Source organism: Hypanus sabinus, chromosome 7, assembly GCF_030144855.1.
Source record: "Hypanus sabinus isolate sHypSab1 chromosome 7, sHypSab1.hap1, whole genome shotgun sequence".
Taxonomy (NCBI): Eukaryota; Metazoa; Chordata; class Chondrichthyes; order Myliobatiformes; family Dasyatidae; genus Hypanus; species Hypanus sabinus.
The window spans coordinates 174,220,985-174,240,296 of record NC_082712.1 but is presented as its reverse complement, the minus strand read 5'-3'; the positions used below and the strand labels follow the sequence as shown (position 1 = coordinate 174,240,296).

The following is a 19,312-nucleotide window of genomic DNA, read 5'->3' as shown; positions in this document are numbered from 1 at the left end:
ACCTAGCCATACAGCTTTGGATTGTGGGAGGAAGCCAGAGCACCTGGAGGAAACACACAGTCACAGGGAGAACAATGAAACTTCTTACAGGCAGCAGTGAGAGTTGGTTGCTGGCTCTGTGAGAGTTATGCTAACAGTTACCTGAACTGTTTCTTCCCCGTTTCCCATATTAAAACTATGACTAACTGCAGCAGTAATAAATTTATGTTTGTCATCTAATAGAAAATTATATTTTCACTAATGCAATAGAACAGTACAGAAAGCATTGACTATGAATGTAAAGAACGAAAAGGCATTGGTTTATTCTAGTGAATAGATTTTAATGAATAAAGTTTATTTTGTTTGAAAAATTATTATTTTCACCATATTTTCATCACCTGCTGCCAAGATTCCAACACTCACCTATTTAATGGCAGATTTACTTAGGAGTGGCAGGGCAAAACCAACATGGTCACAAGTGAGAGCATGCACTAGAAAATACCGATGCTGGAGCAACACAAGAGTTGTTGGAGGAACTCTGAGGGTCAGAAAGCCCTGAACCCACTCAGTTTAGGAAAGGCGTGCACATGCTCCTCTCCACCTCAGTGGTGATGAGATTGAAAAGGCTGAGAGCATTGCCGGTCCAATCACAAACAAGAGGAAATCTGTAGATGCTGAAAATCTGCGTTGCCCGTTTTGGTTCAACCACTTTGACGTCACAACCAAGAAAGTCCACCCACACTTCTACTTCCTAAGGAGGACACTGAAATTTGGCATGCTCCTGTCAACTCTTACCTATTTTTATCAATGCACCACAAAAAGCATTAAGTTCATATACATTACGGCTTGGCATGCCCATGATCAGAAGAAACTGTAAAAGGCTGTGGACACAGCTCAGCACCTCTCAGGGATCAGCCTCCCTCCCATGGACCCTCAGTAAAGCAGCCAGCCAATCAAAGACCCCACCCACCCTGGATATTCTCTGTTCATCCCTCTCCCATCAGCAGCTGATACAAAACCTGAAAACATGTATCAGCAGGCTCAAGGACAACTTCTCACTGTTATCAGGCTTTTGAATGTTTTTCTAATATAATTATCCTAATAGCTAAGCAGAGACTGTAGAACACAGAACAGTAGAGCAGAGGAACAGACCCTTTGGCCTATGATGAGGGAGGTGATGAGCGGATTCAGCTTTGGGGGGGGGGGTGATAGGTGGAACCAGGTGTGAGTGGGTGTCAGGTAGATCAAGGTGGGAGGGTGATTAGTGGGTCCGGGTGAGGTGGCGATGGGTGGATTCAGTGAGGAGGTGATAGTTGGATCCAGGTGAGGGGAAGTGATATGTGGATCCAGGTTGGATGATGATGGATGGATGGATGGATCCAGGTAGGATGATGATGGATGGATCCAGGTTGGATGATAATGGGTGGATCTAGGTTGTATGATAATGGGTGGATCCAGGATGGATGGTGATGGGATTGATCCAGGTTGGATGATGATGGGTGGATCCAGGTTGGATGATGATAGGTGGATCCAGGATGGATGATAATGGGTGGGTCCAGGATGGATGGTGATGGGATTGATCCAGGTTGGATGATAATGGGTGGGTCCAGGTTGGATGATGATGGGTGGATCCAGGTTGGATGATAATGGGTGGATCCAGGATGGATGATGATGGGATTGATCCAGGTTGGATGATAATGGGTGGATCCAGGATGGATGATGATGGGTGGATCCAGGTTGGATGATAATGGGTGGATCCAGGATGGATGATGATGGGATTGATCCAGGTTGGATGATAATGGGTGGATCCAGGATGGATGATGATGGGTGGATCCAGGTTGAATGATGATGGGTGGATCCAGGTTGGATGGTGATGGGTGGATCCAGGTTGGATGATAATGGGTGGATCCAGGATGGATGATAATGGGTAGGTCCAGGTTGGATGATGATGGGTGGGTCCAGGTTATATGATAATGGGTGGATCCAGGATGGATGATAATGGGTAGGTCCAGGTTGGATGATGATGGGTGGATCCAGGATGGATGATAATGTGTGGGTCCAAGTTGGATGATGATAGGTGGATCCAGGATGGATGATAATGGGTGGGTCCAGGTTGGATGATGATGGGTGGATCCAGGTTGGATGATGGGTGGATCCAGGATGGATGATAATGGTCCAGGTTGGATGATGATGGGTGGATCCAGGATGGATGATAATGGGTGGGTCCAGGTTGGATGATGATGGGTGGATCCAGGTTGGATGATGATGGGTGGATCCAGGATGGATGATAATGGGTGGGTCCAGGTTGGATGATGATGGGTGGATCCAGGATGGATGATAATGGGTGGGTCCAGGTTGGATGATGATGGTGGATCCAGGTTGGATGATGATGGGTGGATCCAGGTTGGATGATGATGGGTGGATCCAGGATGGATGATAATGGGTGGATCCAGGTTGGATGATGATGGGTGGATCCAGGTTGGATGATGATGGGTGGATCCAGGTTGGATGATAATGGGTGGGTCCAGGTTGGATGATGATGGATGGATTCAGGTTGGATGATGATGGGATAATCCAGGATGGATGATAATGGGTGGGTCCAGTTGGATGATGATGGGTGGATCCATATGAGGGTGTGAAAGTGGATCTGGGTAAGGGAGGGGGGGGAAGAGTGATTGGCAAATCCAGGTGTGGAGATGACAGGCATCCGGGCAAGGGGGAGTGCTGGTAGATCCAGGTGAGGGGGAATTGAGATGTGTCAGTGGTGAACTACAATGGCAGGTCTAAGGTTAATCCAGAGACAGTAATGCCAATGGTACATGATGTGTCTGCGGAAGGTTTTGTATAAACACCTGCCCCTCTTCCTTGGTGGTGTTTGTGGAGAGTTTTCCAGATTTGTGGCTGCCTGCTCCTCTGCTCTGAAACTTACAGCGGTAGCTGAAGCAGATGTAGTTCTGCGAAATGTCCGACCAGTGACCAAAGTTTGGCAGATCGGCAGGCTGTTTCCTGTCATGACACATTCATTAATTACCCACCACTCATTTGCTGCAGCAATATATATTTTAATTCAAAGTGAATTTCGACAATAATACACCATAAACTCGTATTTTTTTGACACTCACCAAAAGAGTCACCTGGAAAACCCGCTTTATGTGACGAAGTTATTGAGGCTCGGTCACATTGAAATCACTGAGAACTAGCAAGAAATACTATCGCAAATTGTAAGAGACATACATCCATAAAAAATTCCCAGTCCTCATATTGTAAATATTGCACAGTGCAATTGCTACGTGGCAAATCAGTGTAGCGTTAAAATCAAAAGCAAACAGCCACAAAAAAATCTACAAATTTCTTTTAACAGTAACACTTCCAACTTATTAATCAAGTGTAAGTTATTTTTGGGGGCGTAAGCTGAACAAGTTTCTATAACTTGCAGTGTTGATTTAACTCTCTTAATCAAATGATGATTGGGTGCTTGTTGGACAGAAAGCAGGTACAGCAGAAAGTGAGGGACAAGTAAAAGATAAAGGAAAAACTAAAGTCTTGGTTACCTCCTCCCTATTGCAACCCCACTCCCCATCCTTCCACTGATAACCCTATCAGCTCAAAGCAATTACAACTAAAACAGCAGAGGCATTCTTTGTCAGAACAAAAAATTCAGAAATACTATAGAGGACATAGCTTTAAGCTGAGAGAGGAACAGTTTAAAGGAGAGGGTGGTGAATCTGTGGAATTCATTGCCACAGAGGGCGGTGGAGGCTAAGTTATAGGGTAAATTTAAAGCAAAGGCTGATGGGTTCTTGATTAGTAATAGCATCAAAGGTTCCAGGGAGAAGGCAGGAGAATGGGGTTGAGAGGGGTAATAAATCAGCCAGGATGGGATGGCAGGATAGACCTAAATCTGCTCCTATGTCTTATGATCTAATGTTCAATCTCATCAAGGCCCTGAACTTGATTAGTAAGCTAGACTAAAAATGATTTAAAATCCAATCAGCCTGTAAAATACATTCTGGATTTAAAATGTGGTTTGCCTGTCCGTCCCACTTCGCTTGATCCCTGCATCTCAGTGTCTTATTTAAGAATCACTTAAGGCATCCACCAGTGAAACTATTTCAATGCAATGCTTTGTTGAAGTCTTTAGGCTTTATGGTTGTATCGTTTGACAGAGCTAAGGCCTTTCCAACCTGTGCTAGCTCATTCCTTTTCATCCTGACAGTATTTAGAGTTCTTTTCTAAGTTTTTTTACAAACGTATGGTGTCTGTTGATAAAAATAGAACTATGCTAGAAAGCACCAAATTTCACAAGAGGTACTATATAAATGTGACTTAACTGTACAACTGCTCTGCGGTTTAAAAGCCTTTTTGCATTTAGGCACATTGTTGTCCATGGCTATGACTAAAGGCTGATATTAAATAAAACACTGCCCTGCTTATTCAAAGGTAAAACCAACTTCAGCCCCACCTGTCCAAGAATAGTCGTTCCCAAAACTAGCTTATTAAACTCAAACTGGTGCTGTTTTTTAATTATACTTAAGGATCTGCATTTTGAAACACATATTAATGTCAATATAGCTTTGCAGAAATCAGGTATGCGATCTCCACTAGATTGCTAAAGGATTCTGTGGATTGCAATAGTGAACTGTTAGTAAAAAAACAATTCATTAAAAAAAAAGTTAAGTCAATTCTGCAAGCTACAGTAATTCCGATTCACTAACACAATGCCGATATGAAAACGTAAAATCAAGTTACATCAATACATCCATTTATATGCAGTAATGAACTCAGATTTACAGAGGTTAAAATACTGATGCCAAAACACACACCCAAAATGAAAAGAGCAATTAAAGTTTCATCATTTACAATACAGTAGTTACAAAGACACTCCAAACATTAACGCCAAATTAATTAAAACCCATTTCTACTTAATGTAATTAGACTTACAGAAATGAGAAGGCTAAGGAAATTAATGTTCATCTAGTTCACAGCTATTTGAAGTGGCAATCATTATAATAGCAGCTTATTTATGATACATTCAAGATAAAAGATACAATTTATAATTTGCCTCAGGAGCTAAAACATAGCCTCAAACTTTTTTTTGAAATCATCTTTTTTAGTAAAAAAAGTTTTTTTTTAAATTTTGTAAATTCTCTCTCCTTCTGCCACGCACTTTTAGTTTTGAGTTTTTTTTCATTTTGAGGTCTATGCAGAGTAGCAAACTTCGCTAAGGAAATGGGGATGAGAGGAGAAAGGTCTTTGGTGCTTGTGCAAAGCAACTTCATCGCTCGGGAGAGGCTCGCGCTCCTCCCGGCGCCACACCTCAACCGCAGAGCGCGCCGTTTTCTTTATCTTCCCTGACGGAATGTATAAAAAATAAGCGAGTGGACACACAAGAACGAGCTTCGGAGATCAAACTCACCACGTCTCCCCAACCCCCAGAGCGAGGAAGGGTGAAGGAAGAGGGTAAATTTGTCACATGCATAAATGATAACATTGCATACTATAAACCTGCACCTCATCAAGCTTCAGTACGAATTATTATATTACTACTTATATCAAATACTGCACGTACAGCCCAAGCTAAAGAGAAACCACCTCATGAGATAGATTTAAATGAATTGCATTCTTCTCAGTTATCTAATTAAAGCCGTGCCATCAGAAATTTAATAATTTCACTATGTTCCATTAACTGCAAACTTCTTTAAAAAAAAAGTCACTCACTCTCTCACACGCACAAAAGCACACTATTTGGATTGTACAGTATTGCAGATTATTTTTTTCTCTGACAGTATAAACACTGCTTATTATACGAGTTTAATCTTAAGTCAAAACCAGTGATCAAATCGCCTCAGCCAATTTCTTATGCTCTTTCTTGCTCTATGCTTGTGAAGTTATTTTTAAACCATCCAGAGAGGAGAAAAAAAGAGGATTGGCCCACGGCAAGTGAGGTACAATATAAAACAATTTCCACTTCTCAAAGAGATTAAGCATACGACACACCAAACCCCAAATTCTAATACGTTAATAACTCTTCCCCAACACTTCCCTCTTTAATTCATTCCAATCACTGGATTAGATAAGATTTTTTAAGTGCTACAGTCCATTACATAGTAGTAACATTAACAACCTCAGAATATTTAAGGCACTACGTGTGTGGAAACCATCATCAATGAATGACGTTGAAGAGCAAAAAAAGTCCCCAACGTTAGGCAATGCTTGCCCATGCGAAATGCATGCAAGGTGCACAGGGTCACCCCACCCCGTTTCAGATTAATGATTCAACACTGAATAAACATCAAAGACACAGTGGGGGGGGGGGGGTTCGAGACAACCACCATGATATTAGCGTGTACACCACACGGCAGACATAATGTGTGCCAGCTGTGTTAGAAGCATGGCTTCACATGTGTGTGTGCGTTTATGTGGGTTTCTCGTGTCTTGCACCAAAGGCAACGCATACGGAAGAGAGCACTTTCTTTTTCTCTCTCCCTCTCCTGCCCCACACTCTGTGGCTGCTTTGCAGATCCTCGGAGCCCGGGTGACGGCGAACAGTTACGTCATCGACTGTGCAAACAGACACATCAGAAGTGGATTTGATTCAGAGCCTGGCCTTTCATGTTTATGAACCACTGTTTCCGCCATGATTAAAAACAACACAAAGAAGTTGACTTTCTTGTGCCATGACTTGGAATTTTTTTTCTCTCTTTTAATTGGTAATGTGTTCCTTCCGTTCCAGAAGCTTTACATGACTGGACCAGAGATCGTTTTTTTTCTTTCTGCTTTGTTCTGTAATCTTCAGATATAAGGGTACTGGCTGAGTTTCGTCGGGCTGAGCGGAAACCCGGCGTAGACAGGGGAGGCGGCAACGTAGGAGTGAGGGTGGAACAGGGGCTTATAGTGGTTCTGGTGGACGGCCGGTGAGGGCAGTCGGCGTGATACCAGGCCCAGGGGTACCTGGTGCAGCAGACCGCCAGGGTGAGAGAGGCTGTATGCCGCTGGCTGCATCACGGCCCTTGAGGCACCGGGCGAGGCCAGGATGTGTGCCATGGGAGCGGCAGTGCCCAGCGGCCCCGATGGAGGATAGGACAGGAGGGCAGGTTGCCCTCCTCCGAGGTGGGCAGCCGCTGACAGGTGCCCGTGGGCAGCGGAGTGGTTGGGGCTCCCGTGGGCCAGGGAGAAGGGGTGTGTGCCAGCGAAGGCCTGCTGCCTGCGGGGTCCATAGCTGCCACTCCATTCCTGAGGCATCGATCTGTGGTGATGAACCTGGGGAGACAGGGATGGCTGTGATCAGTAATTCTGCAGAGGCTGGAAATCCACAATAACACACACAGAATGCTGGGGGAGCTCAGCAGGTCAGGCAGCATCAGTGGAGAGCAATAAAGAGGCGGCGTTTTCACCCTTCCTGATGAAGGGTCTCAGCTCAAGACATCAACTCTTTATTCCTTTTCATAGATGTTGCCTGACCTGCTGAGCTGCTCCAGTGAGCTCAGTGCGTTACAGTGACTGAAAGAGCCACCCACCCAGACACCAGCTCCCATTGGCATCTCCCTGTCCGGTCATAGCACCCATAACTTTGGAAACCCATGCAACAATGCAGCCAGGGCCAGGGCTTGTGCTGCAGTCATTTGAGTGTGTACAGCAATGCAGTGCACTGAGGCTAGGGCTTATGCAGTAATGTACTAGGTCTGTGAAATGCAGTGGTGCACCAAAACTCCAGTGCAGAGTGAGGACAGATGAATGCAAGTATTGATGTACTGCAGCTAGGGTAAAATCTTGTGTGAAATGCATTATTGCACTAGAGCAAGGTAAGGATTTACACAACAATGCATTACTGCACTGCATTGTGGAATGATGGACTACAACGAGGCAGGGGTCTCATTTAGCTATGCATTAGTGGACTGCACCAATAGTAAGGGATTGTGCATTGATGCATTTATGTGTGAGCATTGTGAATGAGCGGATGTGTGTGTGTGTGTGTGCATGCATGAGGCTTTGTTTCTGTGTGAGACAATCTGTGTGTACATCTGAGACTGCGCATTTGTATGTGAGAGAAACTACGTGCATGTGTAAAACATGTGAATGCGTGTGCATGCATGTACGTTTATTAAGTCGGTAAAGCAGAGTCTTGGACCTCCTTATCCTTGCCTGAGTCATGACCTAGCTGGTGTAATTGAAAGAAATCATGCCCTGCCACTTGCCAATTCTCACCGCAGAGAAAGCAACTCACCCTCCACCCCAAGGAACTGATGGGAAAAAGGTAACTGAGGGTCATAAGGGGAAGGGGGTTGAGTTACAGCTGACCAAACGTACCTGACCAAAATTCATGGGTTGCTGTTGGAATGCTGATAAGGACTTCTGCTGGCGAATCCCTGTGGATGAGAGTTGGTTTATTCTTGCAGGAGCTGATGAGCGCTTTGTCCCTGACCGCCTCGTCGTATCTAGGAGGGAAAAGCATTGCAAAGAGGTGAGACCATGCAACCTGTGGAGTGCTCCTATAAAACTACTGGTAGACTTGAGATTAAAGAGGTTCACAGTGAACGATCTGCACCAACGACAGTGTCATAGGGTCAGAGAGCATTACAATACGGAACCAGGCATTTCAGCCCATCTGGGCGATGCTAAAATATTACGCTAGTAAGGAGCTTGTACGTCATCCCATGAACACGTGGGTTTCCCCTGCCACTCAGGTTTTCTCCCACACTCTAAAGCTGTACCGGTTAGTAGGTTAACTGATCATTGTAAATTGTCCTGTGATTAGGCTGGATGGGTTGCTGGGTGGTGCAGCTTGTAGGGCCAGAAATAAATTAGGTATCCTGCAGTACTCCAGCATCTCACCTGTGGCTACCGACATTTTAAATACCTCCACCAGGGCCTCTGCAAATTCTACATTAGCCTCCCACAAAGTCTGAAGGGGCATCCTGTCAGGACCTCAGGAAGTATCCACCCAAATTTCCCCCAAGACAGAAAAAACACCCCCCCTCTGTAATCCGTATACATTCTATGACCTCACTGCTGCTTTGCCTCAGTTCAATAGACTCTGTCCAGCTCCTGAGTAAATACAAATGCAAAAGATCTCCCATCTCTTTTAGCTCCATCCATAGATTACCATTGTGATCATCCAGAGGACCAATTCCCTTGCTATCCTTTCACTTTTAACCTGTCTAAAGCAGCCTTTTGGATTCTCCTTCCCCACATTTACCAGAGCAACCTCATACTTCTTTTAGCGCTCCAGATTTTCTTCTTAAGTGTTTTCCTGCACTTCTCAAACTCCTCTAGTACCTCATTTGTTCCTTCCTGGCTAAACCTGCCATGCACCTCCTTCTTAACTAGGGCCTCAATATCGCTCGAAAGCCAAGGATTGGTAAACCCGTTATCCCTGACAGGGCCTTAAGGTGGTGGGTCTTCGTTTCACTCCACTGTAACACTCTGCTAGAAACCAGGTGGGGTGACAATAATTAACCAATTCTGTGCCCTTCTCAACCTGACACCACTCCTCATGCTGTGTATTTTTATTTATTTAGAGATACAGCACGGTACAGGCCCTTCTGGGTGAATGATCCTGCAATGCCTAACCACACCCTGGTGATCAATTAACCTCCTATCGGTATGTCTTCGGAATATGAAGGGAAACCTCTGGTTACCAGAGGCTCACGGAAAACTTACGATCTCCTTACAGAGAGCGGAAGAATCGAATCTGGATCACTGGTGCTCTAAACACTAACTACTAGGCTACCATGTTGCACCGCTTTGCAACTGCTGCAGCCCCGATTCTCGTGGGCCAAGTGTAAAAGGGAGGCACCTACCTGAGTTTGAAACCCGCTCACTGAGGTCCGTCACAGAGATGGAGTTGTTGTTCTGCGCCACCACACTGCGCCCAGCGGGCTTGGTGCTGTCCGCTGCCTTGGAGCCCAGGCCAGCTGTGTTCCGGTTGGCAGCGTCCTGGAGCAATCGCTCCTCCAGGAAGGGACTCTCGCTCTGGCCAGGTGGGTCAGTGGTCGGCGATCCATCCACAGTGTCGCAGCTGATCTCCCGCTCATCCTCCGACATGCTGGAATGGGAATGGTTACAATGCACTGCTTACTGATTCCGATTCAAACTCAGATTTATCACATCTGCATCAAAACATACAGTGAAATGCATCATTTGCGTTAACAACCTACATACCTAGAGGTGAGCTGGGAGTAACAGCTCACAAGTATTGCCTCACATTCCAGTGCCCACATAGCAAGCCCACAACGATCAGCAGAAGAACACAAGGCACAGCAATATTTTTCATTTCTGTACGTTTTTATATGTACTACATGTGCTACTGTGTTTTGCACTTTGGCCCCAGAGGAGCAATGTTTCCTTTAGCTCTATTCATGTGTATGGTTGAGTGACAATTAAACTTGACCTTGAGCAAAACAGAACACGACCCGAAAGAACAAGAGCAAAACAAGCCCCATTCCTCCCTCCTGCCCCACACACACGGTTCAGTGAAGTAAAGGGAACTGCCACTACACTGTTGCTGTACAGGGAGAAATTGGGCTTACACACAACCTCAAGACTCCCCCACCCCCACCAAAGATTTTCACAGGCAAATAGAGCTCCATCCTTTTGAAGGCTGTCTTGCTGTAAAACACACTCAACAAACTCCCACAAATAGCAAAGTAGGAATAAACAAGATGCAGGAAGGACTTGGTGGATCAGGCTGTATCTGTGGTATGAAGGACCCCAGTCACCCTGCTCATGGACTGTTTGTCCCACTCATATCAGGGAGGAGGCTACATAGCATCCACACCGGGACCACCAGACTCAAAAACAGTTACTTTGCCCAAGCAGTAAGGCTGATCAACACCTCCACCCACTAACCCACCATCCTTGCCCCAACCACCACTACTTCATCATTTCCTGTCAGTCATGTTATGTATAGACACTCCTGTGCCTAGCATGACTTCATGGACATACAATTTATCTATCTATATGCTATCTTACGTGTATATATTTATTATGTCTTTATTGTATTTATTATGCTTATTCATTTTTTATACTGTATCAAATCTGGAGTAGCAGTTATTTCATTCTCCTTTACACTTATAATAAATGTATTAAACAATCTTGAAATGGGCGGATGCCAAGAGCCTCCATCTGAACTGAGTGTCGACCATCCATTTTCTTCCACAGACGCTACCCGACCCACTGCATTCCTCCGGCACTTTGCGTGCTGTTCTAGTTCCCAGCAACTGCACTCTCTGGTGTCTCCAGCAGTGATGAGATAACTTTATTATAAACACAGGAGATTCTACAGGTGTTAGAAATCCGCACAAAATGCTGGAAGAACTCAGCAGGTCGGGCAGCATCTATGGAGAGAAATAAAAAGTCGATCTTTCAGGCTGAGACCCTTCTTCAGGACTGGAGAGGAAGAGTGAAGAAGCCAGAATAAGAAGAGGGGGAGGGGTGGGGAAGGAAGTAGAGGCTGGAAAGCTGGAAGGTGATAGGTAAGATCAGGTGGGGGGGGAGCTGTGTGGATGCAGGAGGGGGGGATTAAGTTTCCTTCTTCTTCACCCCTTTATCTTTTCCATCTATCCCCCCACCCACCTTCCTCCTCACCTGGTCTCACCGATCATTTGCCAGCTTGTACCCCTACCCCACGCCTCAGCTTCTTATTGAGATAACGTTATCAGTCATGTTGGTGTGGAACAAACATTGGTCCAACTGCAGGGTGTGAACTCTAACGCCTGTCTACCTAGCTGTCTGTGTGTCTAGGCAGCTACCTATCTCCATGTCTGTCTGTCTGTCAGGCCCTTCAAGTCACACTGCCCAACAATGCCCCAATTTAACCCTAGCCTAAGCTCGGGACAACTTGCAATGATGAACTCACCTATCAACCAGTACGTCTTTGGACTGTGGGAGGAAACCGGAGCTCTCGGAGGAAACCCACAAGGTCACAGGGAGAACGAAGAAACTCCTAATAGACAGCGGCAGGAACTGAACCTGGGTTGCTGGGACCATAAAGCGTTGTGCTAACCACTATGCTACCGTGCCACCTTTTATTCTACATTGTGATGTTAGATTCTTTTTGTTGAAGAGGGGACTGGTTTAAATGTCTTAGCTGGCAGAACCAAGCCCTGGCAACTCGGTACTGTACTGGATTACATACTCAGATCTCTGGGACAGGGCATGGACCCTTTAACAAAAAGAAACTCCTGGAGGAACTCAGCAGGTTGCACAGTGTCTGTGGAGGGAAATGAATAGCTGATGTTTTGGATCGAGCCCCTTCAACTGGACTGAAAGAGCAGTATAAAGAGGTGAAGGGAATAAGTGCCGGCAGGTGATAGGTGGATCCAGGTGTGCGGCTGAAAGGTGGATAGGGCTAATATGCGGATGCAGATGGGGAGAGTGGGAATAGCATCAGGAGAGGGCTGTGGAGATGATAGGTGGAAGTGATAATAAGCTGCAGATGGTCGAATCAGATGGAAAAAGAAAGTGAAGCATCCCTGCACCATCTATTCCTACTGTCAATGTCCTGTCTATTCCTTTAGTTCGAATGAAGGGTCTCGATTTGAAACTCCGACTGTCCATTTCCCTCCACAGATGTGGCCTGACACCCTGAGATCCCCCAGCAGCTTGCTTTTTTGCAATCCAGATCTCAGCTTCTGCAGTTAATTGCTGTTAGTCTATGCATTTAATTGTACATTGTATTTCATAGGATTACTTTTATATTTATTGTGCTCTTTATGCTGATTGTATTTTTATGGATTATTTTGTTCTCCTTTGTACACTTGTGCACTGTACAATGACAGTAAAACTTCCAAATTGTGTCTCCATGAACCCTTAAAGTTCCATGTCAGAAGGTGGTGTTTCCACAGGCTGAATGGTTGGTTCTTTGTACAGAAACCTCTCAGGCCAGGGGGTGCTTTGGTGCAGAGGAAAACTCCCTAGTGGCAATGCCAATGAATACTCTAGTTAAATAATTTCTCATAGACCACGCACTGCTTCGGGCTAAATGCTTTACTTTTGTAAGAGCTGCCAATGCACAAATCTCTGTTCTAAAGGGATGTCTCTCTATTCTGTGCCCTTTAGTCCGAGACTCTACCACTATAGGAAACATCCTCTCCATATCCACTCTTTTATCACTGACATTTGCCAAGAAATTTGCTGTTTTGTGGCAGCAGTACTGTGCATTACATGAAAAAAATATAAATTACGATAGATAGATCAATAACATAACATGCAAAATGGTGGATGAACTCAGCAGGTCAGGCAGCATCTAGGAACAGGAATAAGCAGTCGACATTTTAAGCTGAAACCCTTCATCAGGATAAAATGTATAAAAGAGCAAGGCAGAGTTCATGGGTTCTTGGACCATTCAGAAATCTGATGCCAGAGGGGAAAAAGCTGTTCCTAAATTGTAGAGTGTGGGTCATCAGGCTCCTGTACCTCCACCCTGATGAAGCAGTGAGGAGAGGCTGGCTTGTAACCCCTTTCTAATGGTCCTCAACTTGTCTTCCTGCATCATAGGCATTCAGGAGACTCCAGCCAAGACCTTGCTTGCGTACCAAGACAACAGTTCGACTCAGTGTTACTGCCCCATGTTGCACTGTACACTTCCCATCAGTGTAGCTGCGAAGGGCTGCAACACACGGCAAGGTATTATTCTGAAAAGCACATGCTGAGACTGAGGGTGGACCTCACTGTGGCTACGGAGAGCTCTGAAAGTTTCAGGTTGAATTAGTTGTTTGCTGGGAAAGACCGTGCGTTGAATTATTCGGTTTCACTACCAGTATTCGAATGCCATGCTTGGTTAGTAACATCAGTGCTTCCCCTTATCAAACCTTTCCACACACACACACACACAAAGCACTGTTCTGTTTCTGAGCACTGAGCAATTCAGAATCAGGTTAAATATCACGAGCATATGTTGTGGAAGTTGTTGCTTTGTGGCCGGAGTATTTTGCAACACATATTGAAAAATATAAGTTACAATAATATAATATACTACATATATACAACAGTATGAGAGCAAACATCAGAATAAAATAGTGAGGCAGTGTAGATGGATTCACTGATCATTCAGAAATTGTATAATTGTACTGTATATATAACCATATGGGCACAGTAGCGTAGTGGCTTGTGAAACGCTTCACAGCGATCACCGATCGGGGTTCAATTCCCGCTGCTGTCTTGTGAGCAGTTTGTACATTCTCCCCATCAATGTGTGGATTTTCTCCGGTTTCCTTCCATATTCCAAAGACGTATGGTTAGGGTTAGTGAACTGTGGGCATGCCATGCTGGTACCGGAAGCATAGCAACACACTTCACTGCAGGTCTCACTGTTTCAAAGTACACGTGAGAACCAAAGCTGATCTTTAATTTTTATGTTGTGCAAAACAACAAATTCCACAGCAGAGGTACATCAGTGACAATAAACCTGACACTGATTCTGAACCCTCTCTCCCGCCCCAACTAGCACCTGTTTGGCCTCTTGCAGGGAGACGGGCTGGAATGCGCGGAATCAGATGAGCTCGTGCTCAAGGTGCTGTCCGGACTACTCAATGAACACACGCGGTCGATGTTCAGCGTGCTCTGGCAGGCTTCGCAGTCTGGGCTGCCTTTACAACTGTGTCGGGGGACGGGGGGACGGGGGGGGGGAAGGAGAGAAAAATCAACAGCATCACATGTCAGATAAAACAAACCTTTTGGGACAAAACACCTTAGAACATAGAACATTACAGCACAGTACAGATCCTTAATAATCAAAAACAACATCTTCCCAATCACTAAGGTCAGACGAATTGGTCTATAGTTTCCTTTCTTCTGCTTTTCTCTCTTCTTGAAGAATGGAGTGACATCTGCAATTTTCCAGACTTCTGAAACCTTTCCAGAATCTAGAGATTCTTGAAAAATCATTACTAGTGTTTCTACCATCTCTTTCGGAACACTGGGATGTACACCATCCGGTCCAGGTGACTTATCTACCTTCAGACCTTCAGTTTTCCAAAAACCTTCTCTCTAGTAATGGTAATTTCACCCTCTTCATGACCCCCTGAAACTTGGAATGTCCACCATACTGCTACTGTCTTCCACAATGAAGACTGATGTAAAATACTTATTCAGTTCATCCACCATTTCCTTGTCCCTCATTACTACCTCTCCAGCATCGTTTTTCAGCAATCTGATATCCACTCTCGCCTCTATTTTACATCATCTTATTGTAGATCTCTAAAAGTTATCTCTGATCCTCCTTCTCTCCATAGAGAAAAGCTTTTTCCAGTCATCTCCCACCAATTCCAACAACCAGAACCCTTATTCTCCCCATTGTCAAGCCTTGTATCCCTTTCTGTTCTTCCAACAAAAGTTTTGGAGACTACATGTAGACTCCTGCAAAATTTGCTCTTGCACCAACACCTCTTTTGTTACAGTCTCTACAGCCCTCTGCACTTCGACCATTACTCTCCTCCCTAACTACCATCCACGCTGAAAAACACTGAACAACTCTGAAGAACGTCGATGCGAGACCCTTTGAACCTGATTTTTCCAAAACCCTCTCCTGAGTCCCATTTATGTGTCTGGCTGCTAAATATTGAAAAGACTCCTGAGAGTCTTTACTGACGTTAATACTCAATAACAAAATTGCCTGCAGCTCCGCATATCACCTAAAGTTTAATATTTAATTTAGTTCATTAATCTTATTTATTCATTCATTCAATTTTTCAATTTCTTTCTTTCCTTCTTTCTATCCACCTATCTATCTAGTTGCCTGGAAGTTTGGCTGATCACCAAGCTTCACAAAATATTTGCAGACGTTTCAGCTCCAATAGAGAAGCCGTCAACAATGCACAGTTGAGGATGTTCAAAACCTGATGCTTGTGTAGCTCAGCTAATAGTTTGGTTAACCAATTTAGTAGTTGACCTATGCTACCGTGGCACCCTATTATAAGTCATAATAATGTAATAGCCTTTCTGAAGAAAAGACTGAAAGACGATCAATGTTCTTTAATATTTTTGTGATAAATTATCAATGGAATTAAATAGCAAAGGGTGCTTTATTACTTGTCAGATCAGAATGCTAGTGAGTTGTTAGATATTAATATGTACAATGACTTACAAAATTTAAAGATTAGAATTTAATTCTAATTTAAAACTGGATGACCCTTTAGTTTCTTTATACATAAGGATTTGACACAAGATGCACTTGGATTGGAGTCATTTTTATGTTTTAAAGACAATTTAATTTACAAGGATTTAAAATCTTGCAAGTTTGAAGTTGAATTTGGTAAAATAAGTGCTTAATTGAAAAACGATGGTCTTTGTTTAAAAAAAAGTACTTGATATTTACAATCAGCAATGAAAAACTAATTGTATATTTTTAAACGTAATTTGGGATAGTGAGATAGGGTAGTTGAACACCCTTGCTCCATCTGCAGAAAGCAGAGTTTCCCATTGGTCAACCATTTTAATTCCTATCCCCATTCCCGTTTTGATGTGTGGGCCCAAGGCTTCCTTCACTGCCATCTCTGCCACAATGAGGCCACTCTCAGGTTGGAGGAGCAATATCTCTTATTTCATCAGGGTAGTCTTCAACCTGATGACATGAACATCAATTATTCTAATTTCTAATAATTCTCCCTCTTCCCCTCCCCTCTTCTTCTATTCCCCACTCTGGCCTCTTCTCACTGCTTGTCATCTTCTCCAGGTCCCCCCCTTCCCTTTCTCCCATGGTCCACACTCCTCTCCTATCAAATTCCTTCTTCTCCAGCCCTTCATCTTTTCCACCTTTAACCCCCTCCCTCACCCACTCCCTGACTTTATCTACCTGTATCTCCCTCCAGCTTGTACTCCTTCCCCTCCCCCCCCCACTTTCTTCTGGCTTCATCCCCCTTTCTTTCCAGTCCTGATGAAAGGTCAACTGTTTATTTTTTTCCATAGATGCTGCTTGACCTGTTGCGTTCCTCCAGCATTTTGTGTGTGTTGCTCTAAATTTCCAGCATCTGCAGAATCTCTCGTTTCTGGGATTAGCCAGTTCTTTGTTTATTTCATATTCAAATAAAAGTTAATTTGTAGCTTTTTAATAAAAAGGCAGCACAGTGTCATTGCAGCTGGTGTGTTGCTGTAAGGTAGGGGTCCAATTCCTGCCACTTGTCTGTATGTTCTCCCTGTGACCAAGTCAGTTTCCTCCAGGTGTTCCAGTTTCCTCCCACATTCTAAAGACGTGCAGGTTAGTGAGGGTTAGTAAGTTGTGGGAATGTTATGCTGACACTTGTAGGCTGCCGCCAGTAAATCCTGTATTTCACTATATGTTCTGATTTTCGATGTACATGTGATAGATCTTTAAATCCTTGCTTCCTCCGCTCTGAAACAATACCATTTACAGCCACAGGGTGGCGCCTAATCTTAACATTATACCAGCCCTATAGCTAGTTGAATGGTGAACAGCTCCAACACAGCTCAGCGCTGGCAGCGTGATGTCATGTGTTTCATCAAACAAAAACTACCTGTCAAAATATGCCACTGAGAAAATTATTGCCTGAACTCCAATAATTTTGCTTGAACAGTCTATAGATGTGAAGCAATGCAGCAGCAAGGTCACAGACCCTAGAGAGATTACAGAGGGAAAGGTGTTTGCAGATTGGGTCTCGGAGCCTGTGGGAGGCTAGTGCAGAAATTGCAGGGGCCCTAGCAGAGACATGGATGGATTGGAGTGTAGCTAATGTTGTCCATTGTTTAAGAAAGGCTCTTAAGGATAAGCCAGGAAATCACAGGCTGGTGAGCCTGACATCAGTAGTGGGAAAATTATTGGAAGATATGGGAGTTCTTCAGGGAAGTTACCAGAAAAGCTGATGAAGGCAAGACAATAGATGTTGTCTACATGGACTTTAAGAAGGCCTTTGATAAAGTCCCGCATGGGATGTTGGTTGAGAAGGTATCAGTCACTTAGTATTCAAGATGAGGTTGTAAATTGGATTAGACATTCACTTTGTGGGAGAAGCCAGAGAGTGGTTGTAGACTTTCATGGGAGTAGTAGGCACTGAGGAGTGTGGTTGAACAGGGGGATCTGAGAATACAAATCCATAGTTCCACAAAAGACACATCACAGGTAGATAGGGTCGCAATACAGCTTTTGGCACACTGGCATTCATAAATGAATGTACTGAGTACAGGAGTTGGGATGTTGTGTTGAAATTGTGTAAGACACTGGTGATGCCTAATTTGGAGTATTCTGTGTAGTTTTGGTCACCTACCTACAGGAACGATGTAAATAAGATCGGAAGAATGCAGAGAAAATTTACGAAGATTACACTAAAAGGTTGAATGGGTTAGAACTTTATTCTCCAGAACGTCAAAGATTGATGTATACAAAAATGAGGGGTATGGACAGCAGGCTTTTTCCACTGAGGTTGGGTCAGACTACAACTAAGGGTCATGGGTTAAAGGTGGAAGGTGAAATGTTTTAAGGGGAGTATGAGGGGGATCTTCTTCGCTCAGGGAGTGTGGAACAACCTGCCGGCACAAGTGGTGGATACAGGGTCAATTTCAACATACAAGAGAGATTTGGATAGGTACATGGATGGGAGGGGTATGGAAAGCTATAGTCCAGGTGCAGGTCAATGGGAGTAGGTAGTTCAATGGTTGGGCATGGACTGGATGGGCCAAAAAGCCTGTTTCTGTGCTATGGTGTTCTATGACTCTCTCTCTCACTCTAGAGACATGTAACAATCTTGGGGTTAAGTACATGTGTGGTGGGGGGGGGGGAGGAAGGAACGGGGTTTGGTTTGCTGCTCTGGTTTTGTTGCTTGATGAGGTCAGTGTTGTTGTGCCAAGCCTTGTGGAGCATGCGACTGGGCTGCCAGAATGTGTGGCAACACTTATGGACATCCCTCGGTTGTGATGGTTGTTAACACAAACGCCGCGTTTGACTGCATCTTCTGATGTAAATGTGGTGAATAGATCCTAATTTCAATCAGGATAAAGGTAACACTGGGATTAGAGGACTGTTCGTGTATGAGGGTGGGTGGGAGGATGAAAGGGTCTGGTTGCTTGTTATGGCACCAGACTGGGTGGCAATACTTGCAGGCTGCCTCCAGCGCATCCTCGCGAGTGTTGGTTGTTAAAGCAAACAACGAATTTCATTTTATGCCTTGAGGTACTGGTGATGAATAAACTTGAATTTTGAACCTCGAATCATACCCGCTTTCCCTTCGCTTACAGAAGGATAGGGTAGGGGGCCCTCTGATGGTCAGGGACGATCTTGAATTCTGCATCTTAAGAACAGCAGAGACCGATGCAGTTTGGCACCAGCAATGTGGCACAGGAGTTGCCAGTCAGTGTTGAGCTCAACACAGGGTGGAATTGAATT

The 19,312-nt window shown here is 44.5% G+C and overlaps 1 protein-coding gene across 5 annotated transcripts in view; it reads right to left on the bottom strand.

Moving 5' to 3' along the window:
* Positions 1-3,025: 3,025 nt before the first annotated feature.
* hipk3a (homeodomain interacting protein kinase 3a) overlaps positions 3,026-19,312 on the bottom strand; it is a 231,524-nt gene continuing 215,237 nt past the window's right edge. For all 5 annotated transcript variants that reach the window (XM_059976150.1, XM_059976154.1, XM_059976151.1 and 2 more), the window contains 4 exons: positions 14,429-14,575; positions 9,780-10,024; positions 8,287-8,414; positions 3,026-7,239 (listed from right to left, as the gene is read on the bottom strand). In XM_059976150.1, coding sequence (XP_059832133.1) covers positions 6,772-7,239; positions 8,287-8,414; positions 9,780-10,024; positions 14,429-14,575 — 988 coding nt within the window. In that variant the 3' untranslated portion in view covers positions 3,026-6,771. The remainder of the gene's footprint in view (positions 7,240-8,286; positions 8,415-9,779; positions 10,025-14,428; positions 14,576-19,312) is intronic.